This window comes from Podarcis raffonei, chromosome 5 (genome assembly GCF_027172205.1).
Source record: "Podarcis raffonei isolate rPodRaf1 chromosome 5, rPodRaf1.pri, whole genome shotgun sequence".
In the NCBI taxonomy this organism is placed as follows: Eukaryota; Metazoa; Chordata; class Lepidosauria; order Squamata; family Lacertidae; genus Podarcis; species Podarcis raffonei.
Window position 1 is genome coordinate 62,266,752 of NC_070606.1, and position 24,088 is coordinate 62,290,839.

General features: G+C 40.6%; 1 protein-coding gene across 3 annotated transcripts in view; it reads left to right on the plus strand.

The window, feature by feature from the left end:
• The first annotated feature begins 273 nt into the window (after positions 1-273).
• NGEF (neuronal guanine nucleotide exchange factor) overlaps positions 274-24,088 on the plus strand; it is a 59,570-nt gene continuing 35,755 nt past the window's right edge. The window contains exons 1-4 of one of the 3 annotated variants that reach the window (XM_053389657.1): positions 274-476; positions 16,448-16,537; positions 18,602-18,941; positions 21,582-21,711. In XM_053389657.1, the coding sequence (XP_053245632.1) occupies positions 18,677-18,941; positions 21,582-21,711 (395 nt within the window). In that variant the 5' untranslated portion in view covers positions 274-476; positions 16,448-16,537; positions 18,602-18,676. Of the gene's footprint in view, positions 477-16,447; positions 16,538-18,601; positions 18,942-19,995; positions 20,368-21,581; positions 21,712-24,088 lie in introns of those variants that run through there. The other 2 variants (XM_053389659.1, XM_053389660.1) reach the window with 2 other exon arrangements.

Genomic DNA, 24,088 nt, shown 5'->3' on the forward strand with positions numbered 1-24,088 from the left:
TTTGCCACACCATAAAGCTCTTTACTCTTTGACTCAGTCATTTTGCAGCTGTCTGATGTCTGCACAAAGGTTTCAGGTCCTCACCCAGATACTTTTACTATGGGTGTTTGGCTTGACTAAGCCTTGTGGCTATACCTTCAAGCAGCACAAATGACAACTGGCATTGTGTTTGCATTAACGTGCCTGAATAAAAGGGATCTGTTGCTTTAAATCATGTTTGCTGTGACTCTGGAAACTAAGTAAACATTATCTTGGTAAAGCCTTGCATTCTAACACAGCAGGTTGGTGACAGAAGGTGCCGGGGCTGAAGGTCGCGGCTGTTTCAAGCAAGGATTTTCCCAGTCCAGGCCTCAGAACTTCACTGTAAGCTCCCTAAATCACTGTAAAGACGGGGCAGAATTTGCAACTGCGCTGTACTGGATACCCTGTTGGTAGAACTGCCAGGCTAAGAGAGTAAACCAATCGTACAACAATAGGTGAGTAGAACAACAAATGGAAGAAAGGTAAAGAATTATTTGTTCTGTGGGGGAAAAGAATCATGGGGCGGAGGATGGAAAGAAGAATATAAATCTGGAAACCCTGGCAGAACATTTGGCAAGGTAAATGGGGCCACTGCATCTGATCGGGCACGGAAAGCCACTGGGAGTTATTCAAGCTGTGGGAATGTCAGATAAGCGGAGGGGGCACATCACTGGCAAAATTATAGTAACTGGGTCACCACGACAAGTAAGTAGAAGATCCAGTATTCACAAACTGGCCAGGATAACACAGTTCACGTGTTCATACGAAGGAGGGACAAACATTCCCAAAGAAACATTCCAAGAAACAATTTGCCACATTATTGTAATTTTGAAGAGACAACAGGATGACAAGCAGTGACTGTTCTTGGGTGCTCTTCAGCACATCTCTTTTTCAAAAGAAACAATTGTCCTTTTTGTTACGGAAATTATCTTTCCCATTAGGGAGCTACAGTATTGTTAGCCCAGCAACAAAAACCCGTTGATCTTCAATTGCCTAGGATCCTGTATAATACTTAATGCAAATGCAAAAATGAGACGTTCCATCTTTTTAAAAAATATTCAGGGATTACTTGGGTTAAAATAAATAAAAAATGGTTTGTTTTTGCTTTGTTGGGTCAAATGGGCTGTACTTTCAATATCTGAAAGCAGGAGGCGGATTTAGTATAAAAACAGAATTTTGAGAACATGGTTTTGAACCTGAGGCCAAAGCAGTCAGTTGAATCCAGATTAATTTTTGATATATGGGAGGAAATAGGCATACCTTCAGATTTCCCCCAAATGTTAGCATCTACCCTTGCTATTAAAGTCGATTTTATAGGTACAGAAGGCCATGTATGTTAACAATAACATGTTAACTGACAGAACAGACAATGACAAAGATATTTTGAGAACATAGTGTTCTGACAGCTCTATGAATAATAGGGATTTTTCAGTCCACGCCCATTAACATTGTTAAATAACCCAAAGCCAGGCATGAAGAAAGCCACGCCTTTGAAAAGCATTTGTCTGAAAGCAAAGCAATTTTAATTTTTTAAAAGGTCATTATTACTCAGATTGAAATTTTAAAACTGCACCTGCTTGGACAAGATCAGTTGCCAGCATCCTCTTAACTGTACCATTCATAAATCAAGATCGATTGATCAGGGCCACATAAAAAGGGTGCCCTTCCTTTGGGATCTTGCCTAAATTTTAAGCCCAAGTTCTTTCCTCACAAATGCTTTTAAGTGGCTTGTTTGGACAGGGTTAAACCATCCTGGAAACATTTTAATTTCTCATACCTTATTATATTTTGTATATGCATTTTATTCTGTTGGGAAGAAGTTTATTTTTATTTTTTTTTAAATCCAAATAATGAGATAAAAGACCCACTACTATCCTGCTGCTTCCTTCTCCCTGCCCACCTGCCATGTGCCATCTTATCACCCATTTCCTTCTCCCTGGCACATCTCTCTGTGGCTGTGTATACACCATACATTTAAAGCACATGACTTCCCCCACATGACTGTCATTTGTTAAGGGTGCTGGGAGATGAGGAGTAAACTACAGTTCCCAGGATTCATTGAGGGAAACCATGTGCTTTAAATGTATGGTGTGTACAGTCCCCCCTGCCATCCCCTTCTCACTCATCTCTTTTTCTCTCACCTTCCCCTGTCCTCCTCTCACCCCACTGTCTTCTGCCTGACCCCTTTCCTAAGCAATGTGCTATTTGCAGCAAGGTTTCATTGCGACAGATTACCGTAAATGCAATATCAGAGAGATGACACAGATCATAACGCGATGTAGTCTAAAGTCTTGTCACATTAACTCAGGCATAGGTAAACTCGGCTCTCCAGATGTTTTGGGACTACAACTCCCATCATCCCTAGCTAACAGGACCAGTGGTCAGGGATGATGGGAGTTGTAGTCCCAAAACATCTGGACAGCTGAGTTTGCCAATGCCTGCATTAACTGATCATGTTTCACAGAGGGCAGCCTGCATTTCCCCCTCCCAATTCATAAATTTAAGGTGCTGCTTATTACCTAAATGGCTTGGGACCACAGTACCTAAAGGACTGCTTCCTCTGGCATGGGTCAGCCTGCCTTAAAAGATCATCTGAGGGGGCTGTTTTGTGTGTGCTACTGCCTTCCAGGGAGAATCAGTGGTAGCTACAACAGGGAGGGACTTTTCCATTAATTGGAACCAGTAGTTATGGAAGATCAGCGTGGGGCAGCCCGCATTCAAGCTGGTGTTCCATCATTGCTTGGAATTTTTTTCTTTTTCAGCAAGCTTTTGCTGCTTACATTTCTATTTTAGTCTGGCTCTCTGTTGATTGTTATGTTACACACAACCACAATCTCCATGAGTAGTGCGCGATTTCCATAAAGTGGTGCAAGATTCTAAGAAAGACACACCTGTTCCAGATGCACATATGAAATAAGTTAGTAAAGGCATTCAGAACAAATCTTCAAAGCAGATCACAATGCAATGACACTTTTTAACTCAACACAGCCCAGCAACAGTCTTTCCCTTTCTAGCAATTTCTAGTTCATCAAGAATTAATCAGGCTTCCTTCTATCTTCTTGGTGCATACTCCAGCCAGATCTGCATTTCAAAAGCAGCTTTCAAACGCACCAACAGCAAATCTAAAAAACCTTTAAACCGACAAAAACCATAAAGCACAGTGTTTCAAAATCCATTGCTAAGCCTTGCAGGAAGAATCCCTGCAGCAAAAGTAAACAGTCTCAGAAATCAGACCCAAACCTCTGCTTCTCCTCCACCAGGCAGCTGCCTCCATAGCCCTTTGTCCTGGGGCTTCCATGTTTTCATTGAGTTCTCAGTCCAAGTAAATCAAACAGCTACACAGAATTCCTTGTTGTGGAATCTTCACAAAGTTCAAGCAAATTACACAGCTACTTCTGGGCTCCACTTCAGTTTCTCCAAAACCTGTCTATTTCTCTTTGGCCTTCCCTTAGGTTGTGGGTTAGAAACTCTAAACTCACACCCCAGTCCCAAAACAGTTCCTGTGGCACAATTCCAGGACCAGATATCTTGTCTGTCGCAGTCGGCGTTTGGTGCCAGGACCTGGGGAGAGAGGTTGGGGCACTCTCAGGCACAGTGCACCCCCCAATAGCAGTTCACCCTCAAACGTTCAGCACCAGAGGAGGACTTGCAGACCTTCTCTTCTCACCTCTTGACTTGATGTCCGCTGCTCCACCCTCTGACATGGCTCAGTTTTGCCACCTTCCTCTGAGGCAAAGCGGAGATTGTGGCGTCTTTATGATAAATGGTTTATTTTCACATATATACAACCTGAGCCTGCGATGGAGGGGCTCACAGCATTAACACTCAAGAGGGTCCTGTTTCTCCCATTGCTGCAGCAGCCTTGAATTCAAAAAGAAGTACACCGTAACCCTCTGCCCCCCTCCAGCTTGGAGTACCACCTTTTCCTCCAGTCAACTGCAATCCTAAACTTTGCTTTGTCTCTGCTAATTGTCTCAGAGCTGAGGGAGTGACCCTCCCTCTGTCAGGGACAGAGTTCCTCTTCACATCTTTCTTAATAGCTCACCACCTTGCTTTTGTTAAGTTAATGACCAGTACTTAGCAGCCATTATCAGGCTGGCCTGGCTATTCCAGCCATTTAATCCCCGCTGGATCCAGGGATTCAGGGGGCTTGATTCAATTATAGCACTTACTAAATCCAGGAATTATGGGGAGTGTGGCATCTCCAAACCCTGGCACTTACAACCCATAAAAATATTGTATTGGGCATCTCCAACTGGACCTGGAAAGCAGGGCATAAATTGTGTTACAAAATAATATAAATAAAACATACTGCAGCTATCATTTGAAAAGCCAAATATGACACTAGGATAAAAAAATGTGGCTATCACAACAACAAAAGCTAAAAGAAGAACCTCATATTTCCCCCACATAGTTCCTTGTGTTTTGAATCAAAATAGCACGCCATTAAGGTGACTCAGGGATGGTAGTTCTTTGAAAATCTCCTCCCATTACGCTGCTGTGCCCTTTGTCACAATAACAATATGACTATTCATGAGGATAACTCGGGGTACTTCTAGCTTTGCAGTGTTACTGATAGGAAGGTTTGAAATATAATGTGTGTCCTGCTCTCACCCCCTCTCAAAATGATCATAACCCTTTTCTGGCAAAAAACAAGAAGAGGAGACCATAAGCCAAATGCAATATATAAGTATTCAGTTTGTCTGATCACAGTATAGAAAGGACCTGTGTCAGACTGGAGCTTCTCTGTTGTCAATACATCTTCCTGCAAAGGGGTGTTGTGGAGATAAATTAGATGACGTCCAGGGGGGATTTCTGAAAGGCAGCTCTTTGTCCTAGATCTTATGCAAGTCAATCAAAAAACCACGAAAGCTCAATAATTTTTAGGTTTGTCTAAAAACAACTTTTGGGTTTTCCTTAAAAGAGCGCATCAATTCTGTGGGTTCCCTTGAAAAGGCACAACAACATCTGGGGTGTCCTGTTTCCCACTCTTTGAAAATTAGCAACCCTAGGATATGGTCATCATCAGCACTTATGTAGCACATTTAAAATTTCACAGTGCTTCACATGCATTGTCGCAGCAGTCTTTACAACCACCCTGCAAAGTAGGCCAACACAATATACCCATGGTGCAAATGGGCTAAAAATGAGAAGAGTAAGCAGTTTGTACATTAATAATATACTACAGAAACTACTATTGCCGTTGAAACCTTTTACAAGCACACATTAAGGATTCTGTGCTGCTCTGCAGAACAAGGAGCATAAAGAGAGACAAAACAGGAGAGAAGGCCCCAAGGTGGTTGTCACCAATGGAAGCGAAGGCTCAGAAAAAGCTCAATATGGAGGCCAAATGGCCGAAATATTGGGAAATTTTGGAACAAGAAGGAGAGAAATTGAAATTGCAGAGTTTTGAGAAATTAAAAGATAAAGTGCGAAACTGGCTTCATTATTATCAAATAAGAGAGGCCTATAATTTGGACAAAAAAATTGGCTTCCAGGTGGAAAAATCAAAATTGGAAACAGAACTGTTAGATCCCAAAACTAAGATACTTTCAAGAATGTATAACTTGCTGTTAAAATGGAACACGCAGGATGAAACGGTTAAATTTGCAATGATTAAATGGGCACAAGATATTGGTCATAACATTATGTTTGCTGACTGGGAACAGTTGTGGACCACCGGTATGAAATTTACGGCATGTAATGCCTTAAGAGAGAATATTATGAAAATGATATATAGGTGGTACATGACACCAGTAAAGCTTGCAAAAATATATCATTTGCCTGATAATAAGTGTTGGAAATGTAAAGAAAATGAAGGTACATTCTTTCACCTTTGGTGGACATGCCCAAGGATTAAGGCTTTCTGGGAGATGATCTATAATGAAATGAAAAAGGTATTTAAATATACCTTCCTGAAGAAACCAGAAGCCTTTCTCCTGGGCATGGTCGGCCAATTGGTGCCAAAGAAGGACAGAACTTTCTTTATGTATGCAACAACAACAGCAAGAATTCTCATCGCAAAGTATTGGAAGACACAAGATCTACCCACCTTGGAAGAATGGCAGATGAAAGTGATAGACTATATGGAATTGGCGGAAATGACTGGCAGAATCCGAGACCAGGGAGAAGAGTCGGTGGAAGAAGATTGGAAGAAGTTTAAAGACTATTTGCAGAAACATTGTAAAACTAATGAATGTTAAAATGATGTTGGATTGAAATGAAGTGGCTTTAGCAATAAGGTTAAAAAGAATATGTAAAAATGGACTGATAATTAGATGAAAATATAAAGTTATAATATGTTAAGATATAGAATTAAGATAAATACAAAGAGGGAAAGGATTTGCTGAATTAACTATGTGAATTGGAATACAAAAAATGGAGGTGTGAGGAGGTCAGGAAACAAGTACTTGAAATATAAGATACGAAAAGATTGATTTGTTTTTTAATTGTTTTTTATTTCTTCATGTATTTTGTATTTTTCTTTGCATTTTTGTGTCTTTTTTCTTTTTCTTTTTCTTTTTCTTTTCTTATTCTGTAATTCTCTTTTGTCTGTAAAATTTCAATAAATATTAAAAAAAAAAAAACAGGAGAGAAGGAATGCATATGCCATTCCCCAAAGGCAACTGAGGCAGAAAGAGAAATTAAGACACTTGCTGTTGCTCCCAAAGGGTGCCAAACTGGAAAAATATCCACAATTTACAGGCCAGTGTCTTAATCACTGAGTCTTGATTCCTCTCTCCCTCCCTTTCTTATTATAGAAGAAAGTACAGAAGAAAAATAGAAACTGAGGGTGTTTCTCAGAGGAACTGCCATGTTCTAAAAATAGGCTGAGACAGCTCCTAGAAATGCACCGAAGAAATGACAGTAAAAAAGAAAAGAAATGAGAGGCTCACTTGTGAACCTCTTGCCATTTGGGTGTCGGACTGGCAGTACAAATTCTGACCTTGGGAAATAACCCAGCATGACATTCAGTGGGTTGACACTATCAAATTTGATGCAGTCTAGCATCTCTACAGTGTGATCTTTCCACCATACTGAGCACCAGTTACTAAGACAATTCTCTGCCAACCTCATTAAATTTATACAATAGGTCACAGAGCCGTAGATGTTTGCTCTGTGACTGTGGCACTGTAATACAGGATGCTAGTTATGTCTATATCCACCGGTGCCTGTAAAATAGATACAGATATTTTCCTTCGAATCATATTTGTAACACTTTAGAGATAGGCAAGCCCACACAAGAGAATTGTGCAGAATAATCTCCCAGGCCTCAATCAGGTTGGGGAGTGGGTTGAGTTACTTCACAGAGTGACTGGAGAATAAAGACCCCTCCCCTAAAATAACCCACAAACCAGGCTTGCCTGTAGAATGCCGGCATGCACCAAAAATATCCTTCATCTACACCAAGGTCTAGGACTGTGGGATAAGCAGCCTCATATAACCAACATACTTAAGTGTAATTAATGTATGAAGGGGTTAAGACCATAAAGTAAACTGTCCTGCCAGCTCACCTTGGGAGAGACTAGGACCTAGGTAATCAAGCCTTTGTTCCACCTCAGTCTACCTTTGAAAACATCTGAGCTGGTTGCTCCAGGCTTAGACTGCATGCCTCTCACAAGCCACTCTTGACTTCCCATACCAATAATTTAGGAACTTTCATCACTGAGAAAGTTTTACTGAGCCAGGTTTTACTGCCTGTGCAACTGTTTCTAAATGTTGTATTTTTTAAAGCACAAGAACTTGACCTTTGGATAATTTGTAAGTAAACCATTTTAACTTACCGTATTTTTCGCTCTATAGGACGCATCAGACCATAAGATGCACCTAGCTTTTGGAGGAGGAAAACAAGAAAAAAAATATTCTGAATCTCAGAAGCCAGAACAGCAAGAGGGATTGCTGCGCAGTGAAAGCAGCGATCACTCTTCCTGTTCTGGCTTCTGGGATAGCTGCGCAGCCTGCATTCACTCCATAAGATGCACACAGATTTCCCCTTACTTTTTAGGAGGGAAAAAGTGAGTCTTATAGAGCAAAAAATATGGTACCAAGCATGTGGGGATGAGGGCAACTTTGGAAAGAACTTGGAAGGACATGTTTTAAAGGTCTAACAGCCTATATTTCCACACTTTACTTTGTTGCATATTTTGTGCTTTAAATCTCTGCTGGGGTTCTCTCACCAAAGACTACTTGCCCCAAACTTGGATCTTGGCATCCAGGAATTCTCTTTTTGTACTTATTTTTTCCTTGAACCAACCTGGTGCCCTCCAGATGTTTGAGACTGCAACTCACAGCAATATAAGCTAGCAAGTGTAGTTGGTGAAGGCTGGTCTAGGGCCATCCTTTCCTGTGGTTCCCCCAGGAGTATACAAAGATGGGAACCTCCCATTTGCCAGACACTCCTAGACAGCTCAAAGGGCTTGGATGCTCCTATGTATGTGCACTATATTCAAAGACAGGACCATGGGAACTGTATATGTAGAACCCACTAAGTCTGTAGAAGTATGTGATGGTGATAACTTATCATTTATATGCTGCTCATCTGACTGTGAAACCATACAGACTACAGCGGCTGGAGAGAAGAGGTAGCCAAAATGGAGGTGCCTCCTAGATATTTTGGACTCCAAATTCCATCATCCCTAACCATTGGCCATGCTGCCTGAGGCTGATGGTTGGGAAAGGCTGATCTACAAACACCTGACTCTTTTGTTATGGTACCATCATTGCTATTGTGGTTTAACATAAACTTAATATGCACTTTCTGTTATGTTTCTATGACTCCTCAACCCCATTTTATTCTCAAAAGAAACCCTGTAGAATAGGCTAGGTTGAGAGATAATGACTTGCCCAAGGTCACCAAATGAATTTCCTGTACCAACAGTGATTTGAATCTGGTTCTTCCTAGTCCAGTGATTTATCCATTATATCATTCTGGATTTCCCAGCCCCATGGCACTACAAAGCATGCTCCAAAAAACCCCTGGAAATTCCTAGAAAAGCATTTCATCCTATTTTAAACTAACTTGTGGACATGTAGAGAGCCAGTGTGGTGTAGTGGTTAAGAGCGGTAGTCTCATAATCTGGGGAACCGGGTTCGCGTCTCCACTCCTCCACATGCAGCTGCTGGGTGACCTTGGGCCAGTCACACTTCTTTGAAGTCTCTCAGCCCCACTTACCTCACAGAGTGTTTGTTGTGGGGGAGGAAGAGAAAGGAGAATGTTAGCCGCTTTGAGACTCCTGAAGGGGAGTGAAAGGTGGGATATCAAATCCAAACTCTTCTTCTTCGTATATTAGAAGCACTGTACATAGTGGGCTAACTCTATGCCTGCTGGAAGTTGATCTTTCTTGTTGATCTTTTGCGTGTGGTTTGGTGATTGTATACACACCCATCCAAGCATGATCATTACAATTATGGGTGCTGGTGGGGGTGCATGGTTGCCGAGCTGCTTTGATTAATACAAAAATGGAGGCAATTGTGAAGAGTGCAAAGAGGAAGTAAAACAAGCATATTTGAGTATTGAGTAATCAACTCATAAATATTTGTGTGGTAGAAAGGAAGGATAGGCGGTCAGGTACACACTCATATCCAACCTACCAACACTTTTTATCACAGGGGTGTGGACAGGGTGATAAGCAATAAGACAAAAGCATAAACTTTTAATACTTGTTCTACCCAACTGCTACCAGACTGTGTGGAAAGAGAGAGAGAAACCAGTTTGAGAATACAACTAAACCTGTATAGATTTATATTTTTTAATTCAGTATATTACCTTCTTATAACGACTAGTCTGATTTTACATGTTGAGGACCATGCCGGAATAAACCAGCAAAACATTGTAAACCCATAGTTTCTGTTTGGTAATAATCAATATTAACAATATTCGATTAAATTGTAAAATGTAGTTTACTTTGAGGTGAAGTTCTTTTCTTTTCAAGTACTCTTTTGATATGCTGTATGGACGTAATTCAATAAATGATGCTCAGTTTGGGAGTAGAACTAATCCAATTTGTCATCAACTCAACTTGTCTTTGTTCTTTTAGTCCAACTTTCGCCAGATGTCTTGGACTACAAGGCCCATCATCAGCCCCAGCCAACACAGGTGATGGGCATGATAGTCCAAAACATCTAGAGGGCACTAGGTTGGCAAAGGCCTCTCTAGCCTAATAAATTGTGTTGGTTCAGCCATTATGGCAAACACCCACACTTTATCAAGCCATTTTAATACATAATATTACTGACAATCTCCACTTCCCCACAGAAATATGGCAGCAATTTTTTTTAAAAAAACTTCTTTACATTCCCACCTCACCAGGCCTTCAACTAGTTCATTAAGAAGAACATCAGAGCTAAAGAATTTTCATAACCTAAACATGCTTAGATGTTGCTTAAGAAGTAGCAAGAAAGAGAAATAAAGTGACAGTTAATAACACACCTGTCTTCAGTTCAGAGATCTACGCCCTCCCATCAGATGTCAAACAGATAAACAACTATTTGACTTTTAGAAGGTATCTGAAGGCAGCCCTGTTCAGGGAAGTTTTTAATGGTTGATGTTTTGCTGTGTTTTAATATTTTGTTGATAGCTGCCCAGAGTGGTTGGGGCAGCCCAGTCAGTTGGGTGGCGTATTATTATTACATATAGTTTACCTTTTTAGAATTCTAATTATTGCCTATACCTTCTGGGGCTCTTGCAAGCTGAGAGTATTGTTGCATTAAGGCTGGGGTGGTGAACCCCAGGCCTTAGGCCAAATGAAGCCCTCCATTTCTGTCTGTCTGACCCTTGGACTCTATCCAGGCCACACCTCTTCTTCCTCAAGTTACACCCCTCAGCAGCACTGCTTTGTATCCTCCTTAAGAGCTTTTGTGTTGCTGGAATGTGTCACTGAACTCCAATATTGCCTCTTGCTTGCATTCATGGAGGATAGAGAGGGGTGTGCAAAGGTAAAATTTGCATTAGTTTGCTCTGCCCAGTTTTTGGCTCTTGCCTCTCCGGTACTGGCATCTGACTTCCAAAAGGTTGTCCTGAAGGGAATATGACCTTCAGACTTCAAAAAGGTCCCTCACCCCTGCACTTAAGGCACACAAAAATCCTATTTAATGGTGTTTTGACTAGATCTTGGGCATTGATGATGTAAGTTAACAGCAGCCTTATGAGAAAAAGGTGTTAACATTTGTCTCAGTGAAATCTGGAAATCACCTTGAAGTGTGTAAGATTGACAGCTCTGGCCAATTTAGATTGATTGATGTTTATCCACACAACAAGGAAAGAAAGAATGACATTGAAGCAAGCTGTTCTCCTGACAACTTTTTCATCCCTCTAAAATGGAAGTGGCTTATGCTACTGTAGAATGAGCCAGATCTGGGTTCTGGAATGCTATCATGTTTTACGCTGAAAAATAGGCAGAGGAGGTCAAAGCTTCCTTTAATCCGTCTTTACATTTCATGATAGATTCCCTTAGGTATGGGAACTCTTTACAGAGAAAAGGACCTTCAATCTTAGCTTATGAACTAGCTTTAGGAATGTGAATAAAATAAGGTTAGCCTATAGTTTAATTAGTTCTGAAATTGTATAATGGCAGTGAAAAGGCCTTCTGTTTTCTTAGTTTTCAATATACCGAAGGCTGACTTTTCCGACATGACAATGACTGCTTAATAGCCCCAAAGGAGCAATCCTACTCTAAGATAACTGCTTTTAGCTGCTTCCCCTCGATGAGACCCATGAGACAAAGCACAGATTTGTGCAGGATGTGAATGATCTAAGTGAACTTTGATGTACTAACTATTATTGCAAACATGTTTTATGAACCCTGGATATCTGCTTTTATTACATAATGAATCAATACCAGAAGTGTGAAAAAGCAGTACTGTGTTAGCACAAATAGAGCAATTCTAACTATAATTTTGCCTTTAAATATGTAACACTTACACGTTCAATTGCTAGCCACACGTTCTAAGATACGACGTTTTAAGAATTCAACATTTTAAGATGGATTTTTAATGTACTACTGTTTACTTCTTTTGATCTATCAACTATGACAATCACAGGCACACATAACTGGCCTAAAACCCTCTAAGGAAGAATATGTGAAGCACTTTCACAACAGGCTGTGTAAAGTTTCTGTTTGATCCATAGGCAGCATCATGGGAAAGTGCTTTCCCTGATCCTCAATAACCAGTCCTCTATGACTTTCCTTAAACTGCAGGGGAAGTAAAGCTCCTAGTTTAAACCAGGGGTTGGGAATGTGTGGCCCTCCAGAATGTGTGTTGCTGGAATCCAACTTCCATCAGTCCCATTAGGGATGACGGGAGTTTAGCAATATATGAAGGGCTACATGGCCTCTATCTTTGACAAAGTATCCTAAAAGGGCAAGGAAAGTTTGGGATTGTGTGCCATGAGGTGTGTGTCCGCAGACTCTAATTCCCTGCTAATGCACATATTGGAGACAGGTGTACCAATCCATTTGGGGATTAGGAGAAGTGCTTCCTGCCTAATCTCAAACTTTAGAAGTCAGATGTCTCATGCTATGGTGCTATGTAGGGGGTGGGATTCCCTGTTTATACCTTCCAGGACCCCAATTTATACATTCCCAGGGATTGTATCCAAATAAGTCATTTTCAGAGGAGACCCTCTGAAACGAATGGAGTTGAAGTAATTTAAATCCAGTGATTATAATGAGTTGTCCATCAGACAATGAATCCAATGAAGATCTTCTAGTAACTGAAATCCAGCCACTTTCCTCCTCCGAAAGCAAGGACAACTTATCCTTTGTTTTCCACATCCATGCACCTGACTTTGTCTTTCTTCAAGGGGTCCTTTTATAGAGTTATTATAAGCCTTTTGATGTTTTAACTGATGGACAAGAGGAAGCCAATTCAAATACAGCAATACTTTCATTGAACAGTAAAGCATATACATTCTTCACATTCTTCAAATTCCTCATCCATTGCCTAGCACTGCATTAATATTTGACCTTATTAGCCTCTCTCTGTATATTCTAGAATAACAACAAGAACATTTCGGTATGACTGTCAGCACAGGATTACTAACCCAAATGCAGTATAAGCAGTAGAACACTCCAAATGTCATAATATGCTACTGGAGGAGGGGGTTCTGTTCATTCTCCTCACAATAAAATAATGCAGCTTACTGGTCCATAAAGTTCTGATTCTGTTCCTTGTATGTTAACACATTCTCTGGAAAAATTAGTCATATTTTCAGGGTGCAAAGGGAGCTCTGCCTTTTAAAAAAAAAAGTGACAAATTTCATTAATTTTTAAAGTATCAGTAGAATGAATAATTAATTACATATCCCAAAGTGTAGACATAAAATTATGTCTCCCATCCCTGGCCAGTCCTAACTCAATGTCCCACCAACATCAACAACAATAGAGGAATTTGAAGTGGGGGGTGGGAGGGAAAGGGCTTAGCAAAAAGAAGTGTGAGGCTAAATCAGAACCACACTTCAACGCTGCTTTCGTCTCTTGTTCAAATAGCTCAAAAAATGTCTTCCAGATTTCCCCTGCTTTCATATCTATAATATATATTTGCTCACTTATTGCTTGATCCAGTATGTCTTCTGTCCAACATTCTATTGTTGAGCCTCCTTAGATTTCCATTGTTCCTGTGACCTGATCAATTTAGCATTTGCTCTGGTAGTAATGCGTATGATGTGTACCACCCTCGTTCTCTTAGAATGGCAATGGCACCCAACTGAGAGGTGCTGAAACTGAGTTCCGACAAGTTCTGGCTGAAACAAAGCCCCGGCTTTATTTTCTTTCTCACACAGCCAAGGAAACCCTATTACAAAACAGTTTATATTTCTTGCCTTATTGCAGAGGACTTGTTTGAATGCTGTTCTGATATAAGACACATACTTTGCAATAGACCAACTTAGACATGCCCTCTCCTTTTTTGATCTCATACTGATAATGTAGTAAAGCTAGGTCCCCTCAGCTATGTAGAATTATATATATATGACAGCAGCAGATTTTGAATGCAAGTCACTGAGGGAAGCAGCAGCTAACCAGCCACTTTTCACTCTGCAACTCCTTCCTCCAGCCACTTTTTTCCAATATGATGTCTGCTACTGGCTAGGGGTGGCTGTGTTAGGGAAGCAACCTTGAAGGAGAGGCTTGTTAAGTATAATTGGTTTAATTGACATTGAAATGGGGATGTCTATCTATTGTTGAAAAGATTTAACATAGGGAAATTCCACTGAAGCTTTAGAAAAGCAAGAAGAGTACTCTGAGCTCTTGGTGAGTTGATAACTAACTGATTGTTGCTTTCTGCTAGCTAACACGTGAGTGAATAACCTTAGATCAGGTGATTAAGGTACTGAGTTGCAAATTTGCCATCTTGGAAAGGTGGTGGCTGCTTCTTTGTTCTCTCTCAGGCTGCATGGCAGGAAGATTTAAATGAAGCTCTCCAGGAAAACAGATATAGGCAAAATGGATGCTGAAGGAGAGAGACCTTTACTTATAGGTCTGTTTGGATTATTTCATATTTTGTAAGATGCTGAGCCTACGACTTCGAATGGCATATGTCTTATGGAACTGTTTGGATGTATCATTGGATGTTGTAATTCTGTTATGAAGAAAGTTCTGCAAGTAAAGTTTGAATAATATTTTTATGATTCGGGACAAAGTTGCCTTCCAAAAGGAGTCACTTCTTTTGCTTCCAGTCGCTTCAAACTGCACAATATTAATATCTGCAACAGGGCTGTGGTAAAACAGATAATGGAAAAAAGAGTTCAGTACCCCTCTTCTGCCCTCCCTCATTATTTTTTTACTGTGGTTTGACAGCAATCTACATTTGAAGATAAAGATCTTACATCATGTATATTTCCACCCCCAGAAGGCTAATGCTTCCAAGTCTTCCAAGTTTGAACATTATACTCCCTTCAGCTGCGCCCTGTTGTTCTTCTTGCTGCATTTCTCCTCACCTCTCTTGAGAGCTGTTACACTGTTAATGAGTCATCTTCGCAATTTCAGCACTATTTGTTTCCTAGAGGTGAAGCAAAATGTCTCTTCTGAAAGCACATCATTCATTTTAGTCTTTATGTAGCACCTTCATGCCAGTGCAATTCACCTACTCAATCAGGCAACAGCATATTGCTTCCTATGAGGACATTTTTGGGCTGCCATATCCTACCGCCGCTCTTAACAGGATGAAAGCCACCACAAGCTGACTGATGGCATGGTGACTCATCCTGTGAATGCTCCAATAGGTTCCATCAACCGATGCCTAGCTACTGTATGAAAGCCCTCTCAAAATGTGAGTGGAAAGAGGAGATGAAAGATTATGGTCTCAATAAAGAATAATATTCGCAAGGCCAGTCACAACATTAAAAAAATTAAGCTTGAGTGGCTTCAACAAATCCCCCTTTTGCCAAAATGGTTGTATGAATGAGTCTTTTACTTGCTTTATGTTCCTCTACCCATGGCTTCCTAGAGTACTGAATGCAGTGGAAATTGACAATAAGCTTGATTACTATTTCGAAACTCCACAATCTGGTTTAATTTTTGTAAAAATAAATAAATCACTGAGACGTATCCAACTTCAGTTCTACTCAGAATATATCTATTCAATTAAATTGACTAACTTATGTACAGAATGTGGTTGGATACAACCCACTATGTGCAAAGCATTAATATGACAATGGTGGCAATTGTTTGTCACAATACATATTGTTTTGAAAACAAGGCTGGCCTCCTTGTCCTCCATTACCACAGTCACATGCAGTTAGGAAGCTTTTACTTCCATTTACTTGGGAGTAAGGCCTACTGAACTTGATGGGACTTGCTCCAGAGTGAGCCTGCATAGGATTGCACTGTTAGACTTCCATCACATTTGCACATTCTTACTATGTGCTTTCTCCACTGTACACAATCCTCTTGTTTTTTATGCCTATTCTGGACAATGAATGTCATTTTTGTTTTGTTCTGCTACATAAATGCTGCATAGTCCTAGAATAAATTTGATCATAGGGTTAGGGTGCCAGTGTTGTAGTGTGGCCTTTTATATCTCCCAAGGAATTAGTGAGATCTGTAACTGTTCAGCACGTGAGTGTGGGTGAATGTGTGCAGGTGTAGATTGACTGAGGTACAGAATATTTGCTAACCTGGGGCTCTGGGGGAGTGGCATTTGCTGCTCGGCATGGCCATGGTTGGTCAGGGGGTGCCACCATTTTCCTGCATGGCTGGAGGAGGAGATGGTCACTTGATGCCACCCACCCCTGACCACACCTGTTAAATCATCAAGACAGGAGTGAATTTATGAAGCTAGATTAAAAAAGAATAAGCAAGCAGCTCTATGCCATTATTTACCTAATGCATGTAGGGAAACACAGATCATTGATCAATCCTAGACTATTTATCATTAGCTGAAACCACAGCTTGGTGCGATGTCTGAAATGAGCTATATTTACATACAGGTCCAGAAAGAAACAAGTTCTGCAGACAACTGAACATTGGCAAAAGTTAAAAACAAGACTGGCTGTTTAGATTATAACTGGATTTAAAAGGTAATTTTTAGTATAAGTGTGTGTGTGTGTGTGTATGTGTGTGTATGTATATGTGTATATATAGCGTGTCTTAAGCATATAATTGTATAATTGATGGAATTGTATTCTGAGCTTTTTCTTGATGTTTTATATATTTACTGGAAATCTGTTATATTTAATTTTCAAAAAAGATTATTGAAAACCAGAAAGGGAGTTGTAAGAACCAGGATGGGTGGGTCTTGTTAATAAGTTAATGCATAACTATTTCTTGTTTGTATCTTGGTCTAACCCTCTACACAAGGTTATCAATGATAAAACTTTATTTTGTAATTAAATTTATATTTCACCCTTTCTCCCAAAGGAGCCTAGGGCAGCAAACAAGAAGTGATAAAGCTATAAGAATGCCTTAAAAACAATTCTAATAGAGATGCAAACTGGGAAAGAGCTCAACTGAAAAGGGTTGTTTAAGAAGGAAGGTCTATAAGAGGCACTGAAAAGACAGCACTTATTGGCACTTGTCTAATATTTAAGAGAAGTGAATTCCTAAGGGTAGGTGGCTGTCAGGGAGTCTTGATGACAAACGAGCATAGTAGATTTATTGATTTATTAAATAGAAGATTTATTGCAAAAACAGAGTTCAGCGGAATGGCTATCACAGCCATCCGTCTATAAATCAATGATGTAGCTTTTAAGGAGGGTGTTTCCGGCAAGACCAGAAACAGCCAACCTCCTCTTGTGACATATTCTGTCCCATACACCTATACCTTTGACTAAGGGGGTCAGCTCCCACCCCTTCCTCATTCTCTGAAACAGTACTTCCATGGTCCTTCCTGCTCTCTGAGCTGCTTTCGTTTCTAGCCCCTGCATTTTTTCCTTTACTAGCGCACTGGCAAGCCGCCGGCTGACTCTCAGCAATTCTGCTATCAGTTGACATTCCTAAGGGCGGGGGAGTTGGCTCTCTGCTATAACCATCCTGTCTTGCAGTTAACCCTCTCTCTTCCTGGCTGCTTCCTTCACTGGCAGCTGGCTGCAAACTTTCCCTGAGGGCTGGCTCATTCATGACAGCGGCACAACAGAAAAGGCCTGATTCCTATGCTGAGCAGAGAAGAACTCCTGATATGATGGTATCTGCAGGGTTCTCTTATGCAGGGCATAGAGATCAATTTGGTATATAAGAGGTGAGCTGTTCAATGAGATTGTACATTCCCGAAAGAAAGAGGAAACAGATCAAACAGGTTAGGGTCCTGGGCCCCACTGACAAAACTTTGGAAGGTGTTGTCTCAGCTAATAGCTGGGGTCACCCAAGACCTTATGTAGTCCAGCAAGGCCTATAGAGCAGTTGCCACCACCTCACTGAGGAGCTGGCTGTGGCAACTTAAAAGATCCTTGTCCAGTTCTGCAGGTGTCAGTCTGAAGGGGAAAGAGGAGGTGCCAAAGGTCCTTCCTGAGTAGAGATGCTTGTATTTTCCTTAGGGTAGCATAAGGGGTCAGGTTCTGCGATCATTGTGCTTACTAATCTCCATCTAGATCCTTTTTGGTGCTTTCTGTTTGTACCATATGGATAGACAATTTAAATGAAAGTGGAAAATTGTGTCTTCAAGGGCGTCAGAGAAGACCAAATGTTTCCCATTCAAAAATAACTCTATTGCAGAGGAATTTGGAGTTTAGCTTGAAGAGTTTTTCAAGGTGATCATGACATATCATGTCCCGATGCAGTTTTTTTGAAAGCGTGATAACTCTAATATCAACATTTAAATTAATGTTTCAGACAGTTTGATAACACCTGTGCCAATAACAATGAACCATAATCAGGAACATCCCCTAACCTTCACCCTTGCCATGCTGTGTGTTTATGTATCTCCAGCTGAAGATTACACTTCCTTCATCTGACGAAGTAGACTTTAGTCCATGAAAGCTTGGGTCATAATAAAATTTGTTAGTACTTAAGGTGCCACAAGACTGTTCATTTTGCTGCAACAGAATGATTAATATGTCTCCCCTCTGGAAATTCTACATTGTTATAGATGAAAATTTTCCTTTTACTGTTTAAATAAACTTTCTTACACTTTGTTTTTAATTCTAAAGCCAAGAGACCTGATGGAATTTATAAAGGTTCCTCGTTGTCTGCTTTGGTGTTATTAAACAATCCAACTTGTTGCCATGGAGACAGAAGAACTAGAAGAGGTGGAAAGACACAGTAGGAAATCAGTCCATGGTCATTGGAAGGATAGTTCTTCGCAGGCAGTATCATGCGTGGACTTGATCTGCGATGATGAATCAGAGGCTTCTGACCATGTGACTGAGAAGGAATCACAGACGCACTACATTCCGATTCGAAGAAATTCCAGGTACTACCGCTCCTTCAGACTTCGGAACAGAGGGAAAGCGAGGAGCAGCAGAGAGGTTCAAACTGAAAGTGTTGAAGGTAAGTAGTCTAAGTAGTTACTCTCCCTTCTTTGCCCATTGAGACTGAGAGTTATGGGTAAAAGTATATAGCAAGGGTTGGGGGAGAGGGTTTGCAGGAAGAACAGCAAGAGACTTCTTAAGACTCTAGAATCTGGCTCCCTGCCTTCGTACACCGGCTGCATCTACTGGATATCAAGTTGCTGCAAGTCTAAAACTGCAAAAACAAGAGAGGAAGCCAAACAGGATGAGATCTGATGCCATTTCACTTACAATGAAGCTCTGTTTGGTTGGCAAGACCCACAACTAAAGAAGGAACGAACAGCAAGAACAAGCAAAATATTTCATACAAATGATAGTGTCTACTGGAGCAAGAGACATATTAACAGCACAATGCTAGACAAGTTTACACACAAGTCCATTAAGTGCAATGGAACTTACTCTTTAATAAGTGTGTTTAGACTGCAACCTTGAGAACCAAACACAACAAAATTATTGTTGTCTAAACCACACAGCAAAGTAATTAATAATACTTAGCATGTCTATAGCACATTTTAACCATTCAAAATTCTTCCTCTACGTTATCTTGATGATTGTTGTGCTTCTGCCAATAAACTTTTCTTTGACGCCAGGTAAAGACAACTTTTGTTGGCAAAGAAATGGGTTTCTCCCCAAAGAGATAGCTGTTTTTTGTTTCTCCTTCTGGAAATGAGCTTAGATAACAAATTACCCCATCCTAATGCCCTCTCACAGAAGACTGGGCCCATTCTTTCTTGCAATATAACACACAAGGTAAGTCTCTTCCCTTTCTCCAAGCAGATATCACAAGACTAAAAACTTCTACTTAATATGCTGCTCCAGTCATCGTAGTATGGTATATGGACAAAATGAGCTCTTTTGTATGCTAGGGCAGACATTTCTCCACCCAGTGAATGCAGTATGCAGCAAGGCTAACAAAACAGATTTTCTCATTGGGTCACCTGAGCTCAAGAGAGCCTCTGCACCAGACTTGGTGCAGATGAGGAGAATGTGACCTACACACAGCACAGATTCATAACAACTGTAAAGAAAGACATCATTGCCTGTTTCAGTCCCAGCAGAATCTATTTGAAAACAAGCTGATCTGCTACAAGTTACAACTTAAATCTGTGTAGTCTGACCAGTTGCGGTCTTACCCACTCTCTGCTGTTCTATTGCTGAAGCAGCAGCTGCTCACCTAAAGAACTAGAAGAGGAATTCATGACGTCTTCAGAACGTAACAGGACTTTATGAAGAGCCAGGGAACCTCTCTTTCACCTAAGCTAACATTTATTCAGACAACTAGCAGAGAATTATCTTCAGCCTTCATACCTCAATGGGTACTGTGTGTCTCTGTAAAGCCTAAATCTTGGGCAAACGGAGAACCTCATCTTGCAGCACTAGCTAAAGTACACGGACAGCAACGATGGGTGAGCTCTTTTATCTTACATTTGAGATCTCTGATGTATTGTTTGTTTACAGAACTGCGCCAAGCTGATCCTACTCTGTTTATGTAGAACTGGGTCTGGGCATTTGTCCCTTGCACATGGGCTCTGTGTTCACTTGCCCCTTCTCTTATTTTGGGGTTCTGGTGAGAGAAAGCAGTCTGGAGCCAATTGTGGTTATGGGTTTGTCCTCCTATCCCACCCACCCAAATGAACCAGTGAAAAGGCTGAAAGGGCAGAGGTAGCAGCATGATTAATCAGCTGCTTCCCGGATATAATGTGCCCCAGTATCAAGGTCAAATGTCTCATACATCAAATAGCAGACTGGCTCAGGATTTACACTTTGCAGGTAGAAGAGGGTAGAGAAGGGCAGACAGGAAAAAGCTCCACAATCCATTGGTAGAATGAAATTTGACACAGAAAAAAAGGCAGAATGGTAACTAGAAATTGTATGTAAACTGAATATAGTTATGTATCAAACAAATAGCAGGGGAAAGCTTATCACTAATTTCATCACAAAAAAATATTTACTTGGTCCCCATTAATCCTGTGTAAAAATGCTCATACAACCATGTTCAGTGCAGCAACCATAATAGCAATCAATGCACTGTCTGGGAGAAATGCTACATTTTCCAAATAAAAAATACTGCATTTGCGAAATGTGATATTCTTGCTATGTGAGTGTACCCATCAGACACGAAAGTGCGCAACAAATGAGGGAAAATGCATATTAACAGCAAAGTACTGTACATTATGCTGATAAAATGGTAAAGTGCATCATTTTCATTCCCATCCTCCCAAATTTTAACAAACAGCCATGAATCAGATGAGATCATGTCTGGTTTCTTATGGGAACTTTTTCTGGCTCATTTTGATGGAAGCATGTAGGACTTTTATCATTCTGTTCCTGGAACAAAAAGCAAATTTAAAGCCAATGCCTGAGAACATATCTCTGAGCCTTCTTTCTCAAGAATGAAACTAAGTTCTAGGAAAGCTTCCAGGAAACTAAGGGCTGGGATTTCTGCAAGGTAACAGCCACAAGCTTACCTATATATGTATCAAGTAGTCATGTTTTTGTTAAAAAACAACAACACTGTGAAGAAATGAATCAGCCACAAAACAAAACTCTCAACCTCTTTTTTCTTAATTGCAAATATTTTATAGAACTGACAGAAAACATTTATTTCTTTATTTCAAAGCCTCACTAAAAAATGGTAATGCCAGAAACGAGCTTCTGAACAAAGACGAATTGTTACGCATATTTCACAAGGGCCTGTCTCTACATGTAAAACGAGATATGACAGCCGCAGAAGAACAATGGTTGCAAAGGTAAGGAAGAAAGCAATTTCCCTTGAGATACAGAAGGCAAAAAAAGATAAAATGGGTTTTAAATGAGTATCAAATGGATTGGTCAAATTGCGTGCAGCACTTTCACATTTATTACTTTATTCCGCAGGTTTAATTTTTCCATTACTCTATAAGTATGTACAGGCATCAGTTGCTTGTTTTCTTTTTTTATGTAGCCTTTTTGGATAATGATGGCTATAGGCTGCTGTAGAGCTCTTTCTCCCCAGTTAAGAAAGGGAGCACAGGAGCCAGAGGCCTTTCTGGTACAGCTGTGGAAAGCTCTGTGAAAAGTATGGGACAAAAATTGGATTCTGGCATGAGGGAAGACTCCACAAGGAAGGGTGTTTGAAAAAGGGTGAGGGGCTGCCAGCTCTGCAGGCAAGGGTTGACATAACTAAGCTCCTAAGCTCCACAGGGATGCTGCAGAAAGAATGTAGGTGGTTAAGGGAGCCGTGGACTCAAAACAGTTGGAAAACCTCTGGTTTAGGAAGTGGCAGTTCCTTCTCAATGGGATATCCTCTCCTCCCCAACCTATGTAGACCACATATATTGCAGAACAAAGTGTTGGCCACAGACAAGCCTATCATCTATTTAAGATCAGAGAATGTTAGCTTTATAGCTCAATGAAAATGTTGACCCAGTGTGTGGCAGCTGTGGAAAAGGCAGATCCCATGCTAAGGGTCATTAGGAAAGGAACTGAAAATAATACTGCTGATACCATAATGCCATTGCATAAATCTATGCTGAGACAACATTTGGAATACAGTGGTACCTCTGGATGCGAACGGGATCCGTTCCGGAGCCCCGTTCACACCCTGAGAAGAACGCAACATGCGACTGTGTGTCTGTGCGTGCACGGGTCGCGTTTTGCCACTTCCAGGCATGCCTGTGACGTCATTTTGAGTGTCTGCGCATGTGTGAGTGGCGAAACCTGGAAGTAACACGTCCTGTTACTTCTGGGTCGCTGAGGAGGGTAACCTGAAAACGCTCAACCTGAAGCATATTTAACCCAAGGTATGACTGTAATGGAATCCTCAAAAAGGATGAGTTTTCCTCGCTTCCTTTGAATAAAACCATTTGCCCACCTCATTTCTAATTCCTTTCATGGAAAAGGTTTAGAAAAAGGCAACCAAAATGATCAATTCCTCTATGAGGAAAGGTTGCTTTGGGAATGGGAGAAGTTCCATGTGCCCAGTCACGTGGTGGGTGTTCTATGAGTGCAAGCAACACTCTGCTTGTTCCCCTCCACACCACTTCTTGGCTGTTATGGGTCATGGAGTACAATCACCTTGTATTAAGATTTGTAAGCTGCTTCATGGCTAAAAGCCACCAAAGTCACATAAAATTAGATAAAATAATGAAGTCCCAGTTATCTGTTTAGTAAGGGGAAGAGAAGGGGACTCTGAATACTCCTGCAACAGAGGGTGGTGGTATCAAGGCTACCGTATTCTTGAATATTTGTTTGAAAAATAATTACTAAAGATTACAAATATTTGCAAAATTGTTACACCGTTACGGTGCAGAAATCAAGCCATTAACTTACTGGCACACTAGGTGAAACTATTAAGCCTAAAGTTAAAATACAGCAAAAAAAGAAGCAAAAAATAAACAAATTCTGCCCACACAGCTAAAAGATAAATACACAATATATATCATGCTCTGAAGGTCAGCAGATTTAGGCTTTATTGAATTCACCAGGGGCATTAATCCTAAAATAAAGCATTTGTAGATAAAAATACCATGCAGTATTTCCTTCTCCATTTCAGATGCCAAAATATGAGTGTCTGTGACCACATGAACATGTTCTGTCTTTAAGCTGCTTCATCTTAAAGATATCTGATCCCCATCACATATAAAGTTTTGCTTTGATTTCAAGATCAAGGCTGGATTGGCATTCTGTTGTCTTAAACCCAATGGCCAAATGATGATCAAAACTTCATTTCCCATGCCCTTCCCATCTGCCTCACCTCTGTTCCCTCCATCATTTTCTTTTAAAATTGTGTTGCAAATAAATGTAATCTTAACTATACTCTTCAGCATAAATGTTCAAACTGTTGCCGGAACATGAGAGAAAATCACTGCTAATTAGATTTGAGTGAACCCATGGATAGAAGTAATCACACCAGTCCCCAGAGTGCTTGCAAAGCTATGGGAACACGAAATAGGAAACTAGGAGCTAACTTCAAATTTGTTGCAGAGTTTTTGTCAGCGACTGGAGAAGTGCAGGTGGAGAGACTTGTGTTTCAACAAATTGTGAACACACTTATGTAGAGTGTCAGTGACCAAATTTTCACAGCCAGAGACAACTTTGCCATACAGGAAAGTCAAGTGTCCTGCTTCAGGCAGCACCATAGTGGGA